At 41.0% G+C, this 18440-nt stretch overlaps 2 protein-coding genes across 2 annotated transcripts; both read left to right on the top strand.

Moving 5' to 3' along the window:
- Positions 1–8529: 8529 nt before the first annotated feature.
- On the top strand, positions 8530–13447 carry LOC146305202 (lecithin retinol acyltransferase-like). The gene is made up of 2 exons (XM_084712107.1): positions 8530–9240; positions 13132–13447. The coding sequence occupies exons 1-2, from the start codon at positions 8533–8535 to the stop codon at positions 13282–13284; spliced, it is 861 nt and encodes a 286-aa protein (XP_084568233.1). The 5' UTR covers positions 8530–8532; the 3' UTR covers positions 13285–13447.
- Positions 13448–15775: 2328 nt separating this feature from the next.
- LOC146305203 (lecithin retinol acyltransferase-like) lies at positions 15776–18179 on the top strand. The gene is made up of 5 exons (XM_084712125.1): positions 15776–15997; positions 16675–16780; positions 16877–16951; positions 17150–17302; positions 18024–18179. The coding sequence occupies exons 1-5, from the start codon at positions 15789–15791 to the stop codon at positions 18177–18179; spliced, it is 699 nt and encodes a 232-aa protein (XP_084568251.1). The 5' UTR covers positions 15776–15788.
- Positions 18180–18440: the final 261 nt, after the last annotated feature.

Below are 18440 nucleotides of genomic sequence, written 5' to 3' on the forward strand. Positions count from 1 at the left end.
CTCACAGGAAACTATGATGATTGGTCAGATTTGCGGAAAAGTTGCTATGATTGGACAAAATCGTAAGGTGGTGCGGGATTCACAGGGTTTGGTTGAATTTGCGTGAATTGTTGTGATCACATCTTCCCGGAGGGACTGATTTATTATTAAACTTTTATTTTATCCACACCGCAAAACAAAGGAGAGCATCCAGGAAACTGTTAGTCTGTCTCACCAGACGTAGACTGTTGGTATAAACCTGCCATTGGTCAACTGTTTCAGTCCTGCGTCGCTCAGGGAAACAACAACTTCCAAGTTCCATGCAATAAAAATCCCACCCTGGTCACCAGTGGTACAAACCTAAAGCTAGCAGCAGACATGTTAATCCCAGGACTCGCCTCCTCACCTCCAAATGTTCCACAGAAACCATATTTCTCTTGTTTATTTGAAAAGATCGATGTACAAAAAATGTAGCAGCTTCTAATTTTCATCCCCAGGATCATCTAGTGATCATGTGGTGATAATTTTAACGACATAAATTTCAGAAGAATCTCCCAGTTGAAGCTTATTATCATATCAAGTTCTTCTTCAGGATCTGCAGTATTTGGAGGCTCTTCTTTCCAGCCAGTTGTCTCTGAAGGGAACATTTTTGGGTGTAAATGTGCAAACTATCGTCACAATCTGGACTCGGGCACCGTACCAGCTTCAGAGCATCTGCCCCTGACCTCTGCAGGAGCAGCCGTGGTGGTTTGGGTTTCCCTCGGAGGGTAAACAACATATCCAGTCAGACATCAGAGACACATGCTCGCAGGCCTCAGGTCGTCCGGCTCGCTCACCTCGACACGACCCGGCTCCGATGTTCACCACACCGCAGGAATGTGTGTCTCCTTCCACCAAAACCGACTCTCTGGCTTCCAGTCTGTTTATCCATAATTGCAAACAGACTGAAGCTGCAGTCGGAGTCACTCCACAGCTTCCGTCGAGGCTGAAAACTCATCTCATCCACCTCCTCTGAATCATATCCCCCTCCACCCACTCCCAGATCTTCCTCCTCACGCTGCTGCAGTCTGCTCTGATCAGTGAAGGAGAAAAAACACCAATCCGACTGTTTTCCTCTGTGGAGTTTCAACTCTTTCCTGGCGCTCCTCTCCCATGTGAAGCTTTCCAGGAAAACTGTTCAGCCACTGCTGCTCTGACCCTTGACTTTCACCTCTTTGGGATTCTGCAGATTTCTTTATATTTTGCTGTGAGGCTCTGCTAAATGTTTAAAATGTGAAATAAGGTTTTCCTCAGATGGATGAGCCCGACCACATTAGACAGTCTGCCTAGAACAACAACTAAACAATGGCCTTCTAAACAGACATACAAAGACTTTAACACACAATAAAACCATAGTAAATGACAGCAGTACAAATCCTTCCAGACATTAATTGAAAGCAGAGTCTCATGTGCATAAATCACACAAATAAAAAGGGAATCACACGGGAAAATAAAAGTTAATCAGCCCGTCTTTGGGATTTTAACGACGACACTGAAGTGGTGGGATTTACAAAGCGAGGTGTTAAAAAAGGCATAAATTCCAGCTCGTTTCCTGTTTTTATAAAACCCCGAGTTGGAAAGCGACTCATGCCGCAGTGTCATCGCCGTACATGGAAATGTGGGAAAACACTCGCAGCTTAATGATGAAGATGAGGTTTGAGAGCGAAACTGCGGATTCACATCTGTCCTGCATATTGGAGCTTCCCAAAACTCTGACCCTGTGAAATATTTGCACATTTGTGCGTTAGTTCTTTGGAGAGACACTTCGTCACTGTGGAACAACATTTCCCAGCTAATTTTTCATTCAACCCAAAAAATAACACGGACTGTTTGATGTTTACCCAAAGCTCTGTGTAGCCCTGAGTGTGTAGAGAAGGATTTCCAAGCAATTGTTTGCTCATTTTCTGAGCATGTTTTAGTAATTTTGGATGCTCTCTTTTGTCTCAGACAAATTTCAGACTTTCCTGCAGGAAATATTTTGGTATAAACACAAGTTTTCAGAATCAAGACGGGTTGTTGTGGAGCCTCGCCTGGATATTTAATATCCGTCCCAAACTTCTGACCTCAGAAAACTTCTTTGAAGTAGCAGAGGAGGCCACTCAAACCAACATTAAGATGGAAATTATATGCAGTAGTTTGATACATCGTCCAGTAGACTTATAGTTTGCTACGACGTCCAGATTATTAGATTTATAATCTTATTTAATATAAAATATTTAGTCAATTGGTACTTTCGCCCACTTTTTATAATGATGGAGATTCTTTACTGTCAGTTTTCTCTAGAATTAGGACTAAAACTTTTTATATTGTGGTCTCCCTGTATGAGTACATCTGTTCTGTAAATTTAACATAAACAGGGTTGACTTAAGCAAAAAGAGAAGTCCTAAAAATTAAGTAGATAGCAATGGGAAAATCAGAAATGTAATTAGCCTCAATGATTAGAAAATCAGACAATATGAATAGAGAAGAGATATTCAACATATTATAAAGTTTAATGTCGCAATTAGGCCTGCATGATACAGTAAAGAAATCATATTACTATTATTTTGACAGATGTTGCAGTATAATTCAAAATGAGCGGTAATTATCATTTTTGCCTCATTTTCATTGAAAAAGACTTAAAATAATGATGATTTGTTGGCGTCTGTACTGAACAAACAAACAGACCAAGAGACCAAGATTTGCTTTTAGCAATATTGCAGTTTTGATAATATTTAGCTTAATTGTGCAGCCTTAACTCCAATTTTAAAAAATGCCTCTATCCATCAAAAGAGTTTGGTTTTTTTAAGCATTAAGCATCGTGAATGTCTGTCCCAAATCTCAGTCAGGACAGTAGTTGTTGAGATATTATACTCTGGAGCAAAATGTTTGTCTTTTGGGAAGAAAAAGCAAAAGGTCCAACATTGAGCCTTGTGGAACACCAGATAACATTTTGCATTGAAATAGTTTAAGACAGCCAGTAACTCTTCTATATCAATCCATTAAAGAGCTTGTTTTGCTTTATTATTTTGAGACACTAAAGGCCACATTTGTGCCAAATTTCAGTGCAACCTAAATGGTAAAAAGCCTTCACTCTGACAGATAAATGAAGCCGTAATGCCTGGAAAGGCCTTATAAATCGATGTTTTCATGTAACATACTGTGTACTACAAGAGAAGACTCACACAAGGACGAGCAGCTAGTTGAGGTGCCTTATTCACTGGTACTTTATCGGCTTCGTCCAGGATTGAAACCACAGACACTTTTATTGCCGTTTCTCTTTTTTTCAACTGAACCAAACTGTCAGTGCTGCTTTTTAACAACACCGCGTCACTGACTACGTTTATATGCACAAAATGTTCCGTTTTTTGACCTTATTCTGAAAAATACAATTGAGATTTATATTCCAGTGGGAAAATTCTGCATTCAGAATGAGGCCCAACCTGGAATATCCAAGCAGAATATGCTGTTTACATGACCGAAGTCAAATTAAAAATATTGTTATATTCTGAATAATTGTGAAAAATGAGTGTGCATGTAAATGTAGTCGTGTCTTATTTTCTGTTGATGTTTTTAGGATATGAAAAGTTTGCAGGACTGTCACTGCCACAGATTTTTTTCTGTCACCGTGTTGATTTCATTAAAGGGAGCACCACTTCAGTTTTAACATTTTATTTCTCTTTGTCCATTTAAACTTTAAACTGAAACACATCAGTAATGTCAAAAATCTGATAATAAAATTCTTACATTTGTTGTAATTAGAGATCTTAGATTACTCAAAATATAAATTGTAACCAACTTTTTTAAGTTGTGAAATGAAATGAAATGAATGTCTTGTGCCATCTTGTACAAAGTCTTGATTCTTTTTGATGCCTTCTTCATTTAAAATCACTGAATGCATTTAAACAGTGAGCTGATTTCTGTATGATTTTGTAGAAACTAAACTTGAGATTAAAAATATTTTTATGAGCAAAGCTTCTGTTTGGAGTTAACGTTATTGAACGTGTGTGTTTGTGTCAGAAAGCTAAAAAACATTTCTTTTAATGCAAATATTGCTTTTAAAAGCAAGTTAAATGTGCTACAACATTTTTTTAACTGGAAACAATCTCGATTTAGTACAGATGCCTCTATATGACCTACAAAAGAGCATTCAAGTTGACTTTTATGGCAAAACTAAGTGTGCTGCAAGTACCTGGATGATGACACTTCTTACTGTCAGCTGTCACCATCTTGTCTACATAGCAGAAGAGGCGGGGCTATGAAATACTGAAGCACCACGACACTGCCGTCAGACTGAAGCCACCAACACGTTTATTTTTTCAGTTCGTAAAGATTTGGTCGCACAAATCAAATTTAAACCAAATTAACAAACAAGATGATGTAGATGTTTTGGTGGGTGGCAGCAAAGTTCTGCATGGCTTCAGTTCACCCACAAAGAAGAAGAAGAAGAAGAAGCTGTGATCAGCATTTCCAGGAAAGACACAACAGCTGTCCTCAGTTTGAGACAGAACTACCCTGTTGAAATCTGCATACTACACAAGTAAGTACACAGTGAGCAGAGCGAAGTGTCCGAATTGAGACGCAGCTCATGTCCTTCTCATATTGATACGTTTTAAACATTGTTTCTGACTTATGTCTTTTTCTTTTGTCTTTTTATGTTGTTTTTGTCGTTTCGTCTGGTTACGTCTGTCATGAGTGACGTACTGATGGACACACCAAGGACTCTCAAGGTCTTTTCTGTGTCTTCTTCTTCTGTCCATTTAGGTTGAAATCTTCACATTGGAAGGCGGTGAGTAATGATGCAAAGAAAAAAATAAATAATTCCCCTCAGATGCATTAAAACTAAAGTAAAAACTGTTTTCAAACTGGAAGTAAAGTGCAGATCTGTTCTCTCCAGACAATCAGATCTGCTGGTCGCTTCCATGAAGGTTTAAACTGACGTTTCTCACAAACAGCAGGTTCAGCATCACTGACAGACTGAGGTTTAAAGACTGTGATTAACATTCATCACATGCAGACAGCATGGGAACAAGTGTGTGTGTGTGTGTGTGTGTGTGTTCATTAATCACTGTGAGAGCTGCAGGTCGTCTGTTGAATGGTTTGTCACGACGTTGTCGCCTTTGTGTCGCTCCGACTGACGGACGGCGAGGTGAAGCGACACATTCAGCACCTCTCTGTCTCTCTGTCACGGAGGATAAAAGAAGATAAATGACATCTCGTCCGTCATTATTCTTTTCTTTTTATGCCGCTCTCTTTTTGTCCGCACACGCAAACACAAACACACGAAGACTCCCGCAGTTCGACTGCACGGAAGCTTAAACCCTCCTTCGTTAAGACGACCATCTAATCATCTCCTCGACTTTAGATTTCTTGTGTTCATGACTGTTTATCCAGATAGATTACACAGCCTGGCCAAAAGTAAGTGGACAACCAAAACATTACAACCATGTGATTCATGCTGCAACAGAAAAAAAAATCAAATAACATCAAACCTTTTCTGATAAAATCTGACACTTATTGATTTATTTTAATTAAGTATCAGGTATTTTTGACCAATAATTCTGTGCTCACCAGGACTGCGACATACAACTACAGTAGAAGCTACAAGTCAAATGTCATCCTCCCTGACGGGTCACATGACACAAACCGTCCAGTAAAACACCCGGAGGCTAAGTTTGTTTCGTGATTTTGGACTCATTGTATATGAACAAAGTTGGACTTGACTCAAGTTTGTGACACGTTAGCGAGTTAGCTGAGGATGTAGCTTGTTAGCTGATGAGCATCCAGCTCATAGATGTATAACAAAACCTGGACAGAGAGGCGAAGTCACACTTCAGTCTGGTTTTTCCTGCTGACCACTGGCAGTATTGTAGGGAAAAATTGTCCTGCAGCCCAAAAGAAAACTTTTTTTTATGTTGCGTTTGTGACAGGCAGCTTCTTAATAATACCTCCATCCAGCCAATCACATTAAAGTTAGAGGATTTAAAGTGGAGACAAAAACCTGCAGCTGAATCACCTGTGAGAATGATGCTAATTTATCTTTTGTTTGTAATAATCTGCAGGTTTTATCCTCTAAAAAGTCTCACATCTCCTCCTTTAACTGCTGGAGGGCATTAACACCATGCAAACACACACACACACACACACACACACACTCATCATTCATTTCCATTCACCTTTTTACCGCGGCTCAGTCGGGGTCACATCAACACAGAATCTCATCTTTCAGCAGCAGTCAGCAGCAGTCAGGCTGCCTCGGCCGGGGGGCGAGGGCTCAGTGTGTGTGTCTATAATCCTCACTTAATCCCACAATCCTCTTCTTCTCTTTAAAGGAAACAGGAAGAAAGAGCAGCAGAGTGAATGAGTGAGTGACAGAATGTAACAAACCCAGTGAACTACCCATCATCCCCGCGGTGTGGCGTCCGTCCAGCAGCATTCAGAAGTTTGGATGAGTGTTAAAGCTGCAGATGATGAAGCAAAGACTGAAACAACACGGGTGTTTCCTTTATGAGCAGCTTCATTTAGAGTCCTGGGAAGAGCGTCGGACTGAGACGAAGATCGTGATGGTGATGATGATGAAATTTGGCAATTGGAAAATTCCCATCCCCATCTGCTAATTTGACTTCCTAAATCGAATATGAACCAAAAAAAGTACTATATTGATATCGTGTCATAATATTGCAAAGATTTTTATCTATTAAAGACCAAGTCCCTTAAATCTTTTTTTTTTTTAGCTTTCTAAAATCCAAAAACACCAAAGACTAAAAGTGTAAAAAATGATTTAATTACTTCCAAGACCAAGGACTTCTTAATTAGCAAACTATAATTTGCAGATTTGCATGTTGTGGCCCATTATTCTAAAGTCCCAAATCCTCAGAAAAATGTCCCACTGGACCAAAAGCACACTGCTCCAAAGGCCTGTTGCTCCAAAAATACACACTCAAACTCTCATTGGAGATTTTCCCCTGATTCAGGCAGTAAAAATATTTGGTTAGATTTAGGAAAAGATCATGATTTTGGTTTAAATAAGTACATTAGTTTTGCAAGTCACAGGCCTTCGGAGCAATGGATGTTTGCTTTTGGTTGAACAGGACATTTTTCTGACTGTTGGTTTTGAAATAATGGGCCTTTGGAACAACTGTATGGTGTCTCTGGACGCTGCTTTACAGAGATCAGGCTAACGTTAGCGGCTCTTTATTGGATTTGAGGAAGAAAATATTCCAAACTCATCAGCCAGTCCTCATCCTGAAAGCTTTTCCTCTTTTCTTTCGTGCCTAAACACAATCAGCTGTACAAGAACTTTGAATGAAGAGAAAAGTGAATAAAATGTGGAGCCACTTTCCCAGAATGCATCATAATCAGCAACAGAGTTATTAGAGCTGATTACTGAGCGTCTGCAGAGTCCGACTGCAGAGAGTCTGTCGACACCGTTTAACCAACAGAAGCTCAACAAAGAGCTGAGCCTGCACTTCACACACACACACACACACACACACACACACACACACACACACACAAACACAGATGCTGCTGGCTCACACTACCTGTGTGTGTGTGTGTGTGTGTGTGTGTGTGTGTGTGTGTGTGTGTGTGTGTGTGTGAAACCATTTGGTGGTTTGAGGAAGCTAAACCGCTGTGACCTCAGCATTGCTCTGTTTGAGTGTCAACCACTCACTGCAGAGTTCCCATGATGCTCCACACTCACATCTCTCTGTGTGTGTGTGTGTGTGTGTGTGTGTGTGACCGACATTTGCTGTGGTGGAAACTGTGAGTGCATTTTGTTGGCTCGGTGGTGGAAACCTTGTATAGTGTGTGTTTGTACTTGTGAGGACCAGTTTGACTTCAGACCTGCAGAGTGAGAATCAAGTATCTGTAGATTTTTAATGTTTGTCATGAACTAAAGAATCAATCGTTCTCTAATATGTTCAGAAGATTCTCATCCTTTTGAGGCCAAATTAACTAAACTGAAGTCAAAATGCCATAAATAAAGTCAACCTGATGAGAATAAAGTTGAAATATAAAGAAAAAAGTCAAAATGTTGAGAATAAAAATAGTATTTCAACTTTATGCTTGGAATGAAAATTATCTTCTGCTTCTCAATCCTCTTCATTAATTTTTATTTTATTTGGTTTATTTAATCGTCTCCCTCTGAGAAATGAGAAGACAAACTCTCCACTGAACACATGAGCCGAGAACAAGTGGGAGGAAAACAGCCTGTAGATTATTTTCATTATTCATAAATAGTTTAGTTTATTGTGAAAAATGCACATCATAACTGTCTTCATTTTCCTGATCAACAGCCCCAAACCCAAAAACTCTTCATTTACTTTCATAAATGATAAAGAGAAGCAGCAAATCTTCACATTTAGGAAGCTGGAATTCATTTTCTCTCAGCTTGTTTTTCTTTTGTGAATCTCCTCGTGTCTTTGTGTTTCTCTGTCTCTCCTTTCACTTTCAGTCTCTCTCTCCTCACGTCTCCTCCAGAGGTGGTGACGCCACCCCTCCTCCTCCTCCTCCTCCTCCCTCTGTCTCCAAATGTCCCTGAAGGAGGAAAAACCTCCAGAGAGGACGGACAGAAGGACAGAAGAGGAGAAGCGGTGGAGTGAAAACACAGATATCAGACAGACAGACGTCATTTTCTTCTTGTTCTGTGGTGTTGTGTCCTCCTGCTCTGCCTCAGTCATGTTGGACACGCTCACCTTCCTCCTGGAGAAACTCTTCCTCCTCGCTCACATCAAGCTGTCCAGCCTGCTGCCTCCTCTGGGGGGAGAGCGGCCGCTCAGCAGGCGCTGTGAGCGGGATGAAACTGCTCCTCAGCCCGGAGCTGCTCACCGGTTCCAGCGGGGAGACCTGCTCGAGGTGCCCCGGACTCTCTTCACTCACTTCGGCATCTACCTGGGCGACGGCCGGGTGGCGCACCTGATCCCGGACATCCTGCCGGTGCTGACGGCGGACAGCAGACAGATCCAGGAGATGGTGACCAACACGCGCCTGGTGCTCGGGGTGCTCTCCAAGCGCGCGAGCATCCGCGTGGACTCTGTGGAGGACTTCGCGTACGGAGCCGGGATCCTGCTGAACGCCATGGACCGAGCGGTGCGCCGCAGCCCGCTGACCGGAGAGGAGGTGGCGCGGCGGGCGGAGCGGCTGGTCGGCACCGTCTCCTACAGCCTGCTGTGGAACAACTGCGAGCACTTCGTCACCTACTGCCGCTACGGCACGGCGCAGAGCCTGCAGACCGACAAGGTGAGAACCTGCACCGGCCGGGTGGCGCTTTTTACGCACAAGGCAACAGGTTTTACGCGCAGGACCGCAGGCGGAGGCTTTGATGTAGCTTCACGCGCGGTGGTCAGACTGATTTTCATGATCTCTGGTTTCACACTGATGCCTTTGATCGTGTTCACACCAGACAGACTTAACATCACAGCAAATCTTTAAATGATCTGATCAATAATCAACCAAAAACAGCATAAATCTACCCCGAGGCATTAATAAACAGCTGCATTAGTTCATCTTTATGTATTGTTTCTTATACTCATCGTTACGTCTGTTATTCTAGAATCCATGTGCGCTTTTACGCACCACACGAGCTTTAACAGAGTCCTGCTGCTGCAGGAGGGTGAGTGTCTGTAAACTACACAAACCACTTCCTGCTCTGCTCTGCCTGATCTGGTTCAGGCTGTAACTTCAGTCTGTTCACAGGCTGCTGTTGATATGGGTCAGGGTTGGATATGGAAGCACATTTCCACCAATGTGATGAGAAAAAGAAAGATCTCGTAAGTTATTCTGACAAACTTTCTAAAAAAAAAAATATTCATTATTATCTCAAAATAATGAGAAACTCTTTCAAAAAATCACTTATTTTCTCAAAACAATGAAAAAATGTTTCAAAATGATCTAAAATAATAATAAATTATTAAATAACAATAATTAACTATAACAGTTTTGATAAAAAAAAATCACAAGAAGCTTTTTCAAACAACTAAAAAACTCAAAATAATGCAAAACTTTCAAATTAATGGCCCAGTATCTCTAAATAATGAGAAACCTTTTCAAATTAATGGCCCAGTATCTAAAAATAACAATAAACGTTTTCAAAATAATGGCTTACTATTTCAAAATAATGAAAAACTTTCAAAATAATGGCTTAGTGTGTCAAAACAATGAGAAACATTTTCAAAACAATGGCTTAAGTCACTACTTTGACATTTTTTCCCCTCATTAAAGACTTACAGGATCTTTTTCTAATCACATTAGTTGAAATGCACTTCCATATAAAAAGTTTGCAGTTTGTTAAGACATTTCAGCATGAAGGAGGTTTTGGGGAGGACAGAAAAGTCCAGAAACTTAACCAAAGTGTATAATAACAGGCCAAATAATGAATAAATGATGAGCAAAACCACGTCTGACCTGCATCACAGAAAACCACAGGTCAACAGTAAAATCAGAACAAGTTGAATCATTCATTTGTAAGAAGTATCTCTGATCTGTCTGATCAGAAACATAAAATATATATATAATAAAATAACCTTAAAAGTCAGTTTTGAGCATAATTTAACTGGAGTAAATGTTCTGAGTGCTGTTCAGGTATAAAAGATTGAAAAGAAAAAGTCTCTCGTGTCTCCACCTGAGTGCTTCAGCATGTGAGAGTGTTTTTAAACGAGAGGAAAATCTGGGTCGCTCCTCGGAAAAGTCCAGAGAACAAGAGCTGCATTCAGACCAGAGCCAGAAACCAAACAGCAGCAGCAGCAGCCAGTCAGAGTCAGTCCAGACTGATGATGATGATGATGAAGGAGGGCAGCGGAGCCTCGTGCACTCAGAGCTGCAGTCTGTGCCGCTGCTCTATTAGCGGACGCTCGGGTCACAGAGGTTACTGTCTGGTTTCTCTGAGGGAAAATTAAGTGGTGATGTTTGGAAAGCTCTGAAGTTATTTCCATAATCTCCACAGAGATGAAAAATTATTTTACATCTTTTTTATAGTTCAGTGGACGGAAGATATTTTCATCCAGATGGTCGGAAGAATGTTTGTGGATTCTGAAAATACCAGAAAAGATCAACTGAATCATCTCTGTCATGTTTGCAGCATTTTGGAGGGACGGTTGCGGTCAGCGCTAACCTCACTGACAGATACACTGTGTTTACTGAGGCTGCTTCACAATAAAAGCCTCCCCGTGTTTGCCCAGTACCTTTAATGTGAAACAGCAGCAGGAGGAAATGTTGTATTAGCATTAGCAGTAAGTTAATCCAGCTGTGGTGCAGCTGCAGAACAATGAACAGTAGGTGAGGTTACAGTGACAATACTCAGTGTGTAGTCTCTCATCTACATCATCAACACGAATCTCACTGTCCCTTGTAAAGTGTTTTATCAGAGACTTCTGCTCCTTTTATCAGCCGGGAAGAGAAAAAATGAGTAAAATCTGCTTTTGTAAAATATCATAGCTTTAGTGGCTAATGTTAGCTTTTGAAGGGAAGACATACGTCAACGTTACGTCAACAGTTTGATGACAAACTGTGACTTTCTTGACTTGAAGAATTTGATTTTAAATTGACAAACTTATGTGTGATTCATGGTACAATTCAAACGGGACCAACAAATTATTTGTCTCTCACCGCTGACTACGGTTCATATTTTTTCCGAAGCCAGGTCCCACGGTGGTCCACCAGAAGGGGCGTGGCTTTGTCTCCTTATTGACTTTTTCCTGTTTCAATGGATTCATTTGTCCAAACACAAATTTGAATCATGTGTTTTAGAGCCTTTCGACAAGTCTTAAATCTTTTCTGGTCTTCGACAAAACATCTGTATCGGCCAAAGACCAGTTTTGTTTTGGTCCCACCATATTTCTGTCCCTCCTGAAAACTTGTTCACGTCACCTAATATTACCTCCACGTGGGACAAACATGAGAGAGACTGAGATAAGCATTTACCTGGTGATTATTTTCCAACTTGAGCAAAGTTTTGCACCTCTCTGCTCAACCTGATTGAAAAAAACCTTCTGATCGGATCAGTCTCTTCCTGATTTATGTGGTTTCATGAGGCAAATATTAGACTCTGACCTACATGTTCAAGTAAAACTGTGGGGGAGGTGAGGGGACAGGGAGGTTCGCCGTCCTGCAGCTGATCCAATTTCACTTCCTGTAATTGCTAACCTAAACATCTGACCCGCTGCAGTCTGGGATCCCTGTCTGCTTCAGCCAGGTCCCTTTGAAGGAGAAAGGTGGGGCCAACAGGAGCGCCTACAGGGGCCTCGGAGGGCCCCACAGTAAAATAAACAACAGGTCAATTATACTCGAGATTCTTTTACTAGAAAGCAGCTCAGTGAGAGCAAGGAATGTTTGAAAGTTTACAAGAAGAAATCTGGTCCTCATCAGTGGATGGAGTTTTACTAATTTTAGGACTTTTAGGACCTTTTCCTGTCATCAAAGGTCCTTCTTAATCTTGGAAAATTAGGTCAGAAGCTTTCTTATTGGTTATCTCAGTGCTGCATTCATATGTTTATGATGAATTAATGCACGCTAAAGTTAGTCATGGAGTTCCACAAGGTTCTGTGCTTGGACTGATTCTATTCACCTTACGTATGCTTCCTTTAGGCCAATGGTTCCTTACTGGGGGGCGTGGAGCTGCGACAGAGGGGGGCGAGATGTGATGATGTTTAGAGGGGGAACAAATGGGTGTTTGTTGATACTCACATTTGAGTGCAGGAACTACTCATCCCATAATCCATTGCAAATGACACAGCTTTTTTTTAAATTTAACTTTTGTCATTATTATACTGTTTATATTCCTAATACAGGTGTTATTTATGTCATGTATATAAACTGCATTCAGTGCCACAGAACAACATTATTAGCACAATTCATGTTAGCTAGGTATTAGCCAGCCTGCTAGCAGAAGTATTGGTTTGCAGGGGCGGTAAACATCTCCATGGTAACTAGCTCCTCCAATCAGAGACGTTTCCATTACACTTTAGGGTAATGGGTATTGTGGTACTTGACAAACAATGATATTGCAAATAAAACATATTTTTCTTAAATCAAGGTTGATACGATGTGGACTATAATGTACAGTGAGCAGGTCATTATCACAAAATAAACCTCATGTCAAACACTTTGCCAGTAACACTGTTTCCTGTCTTCCAGTTCTGTGAGTGGCTGAAGTCTCTGATCCGGGACCAGCGTAACGTCCTGCTGACGGCGCTGCTGGGGCTCCTGTCCATGGCGTGTTTGGGAATATCCTCCAGCACGGCCCTGCCCGCCCTCCTCATCCCCTTCACCCTGTGGATGGCCGGCTAGAAGATCCACAGATTCGTGTCAGCCCTCGTGTAAATATCTGTAGATATCCTTCATGACCTGATTGTTCTCTAACAGTCACAAACTTTTGTACAGAATTTATTTTTTATGACGCTGTAACACTTTATACTGTATTTTCTATGTAAATAAAGGACGTGAAATTAGAGCCGACTGATTTCTGAGACGTTTCTGGTGATTTTTTTGGGTCAACTGATACAAACATAAACTCAAATAAATAACTGACCATCAGAAAATATACTTTTATTTGCTTCGCTCCATAAAACAGAATAATGTTAAATCCTCTGTCACATTTACGCATATTAGATGTACATGGTGTGTTTAGATGATTAAATCAGATTATTAAATAACAACAATAAAGCAAAAAACAAAAAAACAAAAAAACTTACTTCTACAATTTATTCATTTTAACTTAAAAATCAAATCAAAATAAAAAAAAATCAAAATAAAGCCAAAAACATATACACAAATATATACACAAATGTAAACATCATCTAGAAAGATGCTGTCATTGGGGGTTATTTGTTAAAATTACATCTCTGTATGAAATAAAATCATATTTTATCATGAACATACAGTTATATAGTCACATGACTTCATAGTGTGATATTTTAAATAAAATGTAAATAAGTTATCCAACATGGAGCAGTTTGAAGGATAATTTAAAGAGTTTTTCTCTGGTAAATATTCAGGTCAGTCCTCCAGTGTTCTCTGACCTCCGTCTCCCTCCACTGGCCGACTGTAGGAACTACAACAACATGTCCAACAGATCCACAAACAGAACAGAACCGCAGAACAGAGCAGAACACTGACAGATAAAAACAAAGAGAAAAAATCTTTACTTGAATAATAAAACTGGCTCAGTTCACTGGTCATCTGGTTTAATTTGAACCTTCCAGTCATGTTTGAACACATAAAAGATAAACATAAAAATCATAAAATTCTCTCTTAATTCTTGGAATAATTAGTTTGGTGTGGTTTTGGTTTTTCCACATAAATGTTCAATCATCTCGGATTAAAATTCCTTCTCTCTGTCCCAAGTCCAGAATCCATAAATATGTAAATATTGTTCATTTCCAAAGTTCAGCAGCTGGACATGAGCTGTCTTCAAAGTCCACTCTCAGAGTTTGTGACCTGGGAGCTTCGAGCTCATGCCACACTCTGATTGGCTCCAGACCAGCTGTGATGTCATAAACCTGCAGGTACTGAGATTTAAACTTGAGGTCAGAGAAATCATCTGAAACAGTTTATTCAGTCATGAAAACAGAATCCTTCATAAGATCAAGCTTCGTTTCCCCTGGAAATATCTGACCTGGTGGCAGACAGAACCAGTCTAAACGCTCATGGTGTCATTTTTCTGCTTTCGTTACTCTGAGAAATCAACATTTGCTTCATCATGATGAAGCAAAGCAAAATAAACTGGTGTATTTCCACTGTAGGGAGCATTTTGTTCCCTCTGTCTGTGAGCTGCTGTTGGGAAACTCTCAGTGTTGAAATGACATGAATTGGGAAATGGTCGCACTGAAGTTGCTTAATTATAATAATCCGGATATTTGAGCAGCTCTCTGTTGTTCTGAGGGTTTAGTGTGACTCAGTTCACTTCTGTCAGAAAGTGAGTCCAAAGAAATTTGACCTGAATCACTGAATCCTGCCTGATTTTAGTATTTCTTCTTTGGTCGTTACTGTTTGGCACATTTCATTGAAACAGGGTGAAATGTCTCCTTGTTATTATCATCATGTGATCACGTGAAATAATGTGGAAAAATACTATTTTATTGACGCTTAACTGACCAGAAGTCATCAACAACTGCTAAACTAAAGACACAGCTTACCTCGTCTGTTATAGAAAAGTTTTGTGTCTTTTTAATCCGGATCTCCTGCAGATTATTATGTTATGATGTTATGATGTTAATGTTAATGTTAATATTCTACATAAATAACAAAATCTTCTAAATGTTTTCAATAAACAGCAAAATATTCTCAATTAACAAAGTGCTCTCAAATAACAAAATGTTCTCAGTAATTGGTTAATTGGAGAAGTTTAGGATTATTTTCCTGTTTATTGTTTCTTTGTCACGTTCATACAGTCAGGTGAACCCAGGACTGTTATAACACCATTATGCCGTTCTATACATCTTAAAGAAAAATGACACTACACTACATAAAAACACTTTATTTAACTTTTAACAAATCTCCTCTGGGTGTCTGTGACAGTTGTGATATTGCAGTAGGTGCTTCACCGTCTGGTCTGAGTGACCTCTGTTAGTTTCACCTGTCATAGTGAGACAGCTTATAACACTTAGCAGCAAAGCAGAGAAACGTTTTGATATTTTGCCAACACTTCTGAGGAGTAAAGTCCACAGCTGTGAGCTGGACCGGCCTCTCTAATCCCCTCTCTGACTCCCCCCTCCTCCCTCCTCCTCGATAATAAAAGCACCTGAGAGGTGACGGCTGCACCTCCTCCTCCTCCTCCTCCTCCTCCTCTAAACATGTTCCCTCTGCAGCTGCTCGCTCTGATCTTCATCTCCACACCGAGACACAACGTCAAGGACAAGAAGAGGCTGAGAGAAGAGGAGGCAGATGGACAGGGAGTGGGGAGGACAGACAGGAAGTATGAGCTGATTTTCAAGAGGGGAGACCTGCTGGAAGTCCCCAGGACTCTGTTCACACACTTTGGGATTTACCTCGGGGGAGGCAGGTGAGTTTTTATGGTACAAAAAAATATATTTGAAGGGGTGGGCATAAGACTGTCTTTACACTGTCATAACCATGTCATGACACCTGTTTGTCTTTATGAATGTTTATGACATTAAATGTTATAAGGCCTGTTTGATGAGAGAGTACGGTACCAAGGTGGTTTATCTTAGAGAGCTACCTGATGGAGCGCGGTTAGCTGTTTACTTGTTGCTAAAATAGGCTAACCACTGTCTGCTGTTAGCTGGGTGTTAGCTAGTTAGCTTGGTTAGCAGTGGAGCTAGCTGCCTAATATGTCGACTCAAACGGAGTAAGAAAACCACCTCAGTACTGTATTCCCTGTCAAACTGTGCGTCGGTCTCAGAGGCTGTTCAGTTCAGCCCGGATCTCCAGTCCAGTGACCAGTTTTATTAAAATCTTTACGTGAATATTAAAGATTTCAGTTAACTTCACCAGAACTCACATCTTGAAGAAGTTCATTTCATTTGATTTCTCTCTTAAATTTGCTGCTGACATCTGTTTTTATTTGATTTTCCTTTCTGTTTTTGTCTTTCTCCCTTTATTCTTCACCTTTTTACTGAACTACTTTTTCCTGCTTACTTCTTTCGACCTTTCCTTTCCTTTCCTTTCCTTTCCTTTCCTTTCCTTTCCTTTCCTTTCCTTTCCTTTCCTTTCCTTCAGAGTGGCTCATTTCATCCCGGACATCATGCCCGTCGTCTCCAGTGACCAGTGTCGAATCAAAGAGATGGTCACCAACAGCAGGCTCCTACTGGGAGTACTGGCCAAGGTACCAGACCTCACATAATAATGTTCTAAAGGTATGTGAAGGAGAATGAGGTGTAAATGTGATCTAACTGGTCTTACTGGTGTGTGATGTCCTCAGCGAGGCAGTGTGAGGGTGGACTCAGTGGAGGACTTCGCCTACGGATCAGAGATACTCATCAACACCATGGACAAGGTGACTTTGACGTTAAGAAAGTTTGTTACAGATGTTACAGATGTTGGCTTTCAGTTAATGTTCAGTCAAACCAGCCACCAAAAAACTTCGCTCTACTTTTACGAACCTCTAGCTGCACGGCTAACTGAGGAGGAGTACAGTGATAACATCAGCGGCGGCAGTAACAGCAGCTAACCACCTGTCCTCTCCCGTGTCCAGGTGTGCAGCCGCCCGGCGCTGCAGGGGGAGGAGGTGGCCATGAGGGCGGAGAAGCTTCAGGGTCACGTGAACTACAGCCTGCTGTGGTACAACTGTGAACACTACGTCATGTACTGTCGATACGGCACCGTCATGAGCTTCCAGACGTTTCAGGTGAAGCTTGTTATGTAGTTAGTGTGTTGAAAACTAATTGGTTTGTGGCTGCAGATTTTTTTAAACTGAAGCTGAAAGAAATTGCTGTGAGTACTCGACCAATCTGAAATATTCAGTGCTGCAAGCTCCGAGCCAAGAGTTCCTGAACTTTTCCCTTCACTGTACAGAGAGTAGATCTCCACTGTTTTCTGGTTTGTGTTTCAGATTTTGTGGTTTTCGCAGAGCGGCTCCAGACTGACCTTTAGCTGCAGATTAATGCCGATCACAGATCTTTAATTAGGTTAAGCCTCCCTGTTGCAGCAACAGTGGAGTCGATGAAAGCTCTATTGTTTCTGTGGTGCTGCTCTGAGCTGCAGATGGTCGTCTCACTGGAGCTCCGATTGCACATGTGATTGTGACAGAGTTTAATTATGAACCAACCAACGAGTCCCTGAAGGTTTTTACACTGATGGACTGAATGATGAGGAGGGAGGGAGAAGAAGTGAACGTATGTGACCTGAACCTCTCTCTGCTCCTGCAGCAGTGTCATAAAACACAACTCCACCTAGTGGCTGATGTCATGATTTACAGATTTTCTTGGTTTTACAAATCAAACAGCTGAAACAATGAAATATTTCAGGCATTTTTCAAAAAAAAAAAAAAATTAACTTTATTAGTAACACAACATTTTATCACACCTAAACCATTTATCCATCCTCTTTCTTCTTCTTCTGTTCCTCAGTTCTGTAAGACAGTGAGGAACCTGCTGCTGAGTCGGCGTGTTGCCAAGGTGACAGCGGTGATGCTGCCGTGTCTGCTCATCTACCTTGGAGCTGTGAGCACCTGCTTCGCCCTGCTGGCCGTCCTGCTGCCCTTCCTCATCTGGATGGCCTCATAAACACACACACACACACACACACACACACACACACACTCACTCACTCACTCACTCACTCACTCACTCACTCACTCACTCACTCACTCACTCACTCACTCACTCACTCACTCACTCACTCACTCACTCACTCACTCACTCACTCACTCACTCACTCACTCACTCACTCACTCACTCACTCACTCACAATTGAAGACAGAAGCATAATAATACATATATAATGACGAACACTTCAAAAAAACATAAATGCCACTGTCATAGTAT

Source organism: Lutjanus erythropterus, chromosome 23 (assembly GCF_056507025.1).
Source record: "Lutjanus erythropterus isolate fLutEry1 chromosome 23, fLutEry1.hap2, whole genome shotgun sequence".
Classification (NCBI taxonomy): Eukaryota; Metazoa; Chordata; class Actinopteri; order Lutjaniformes; family Lutjanidae; genus Lutjanus; species Lutjanus erythropterus.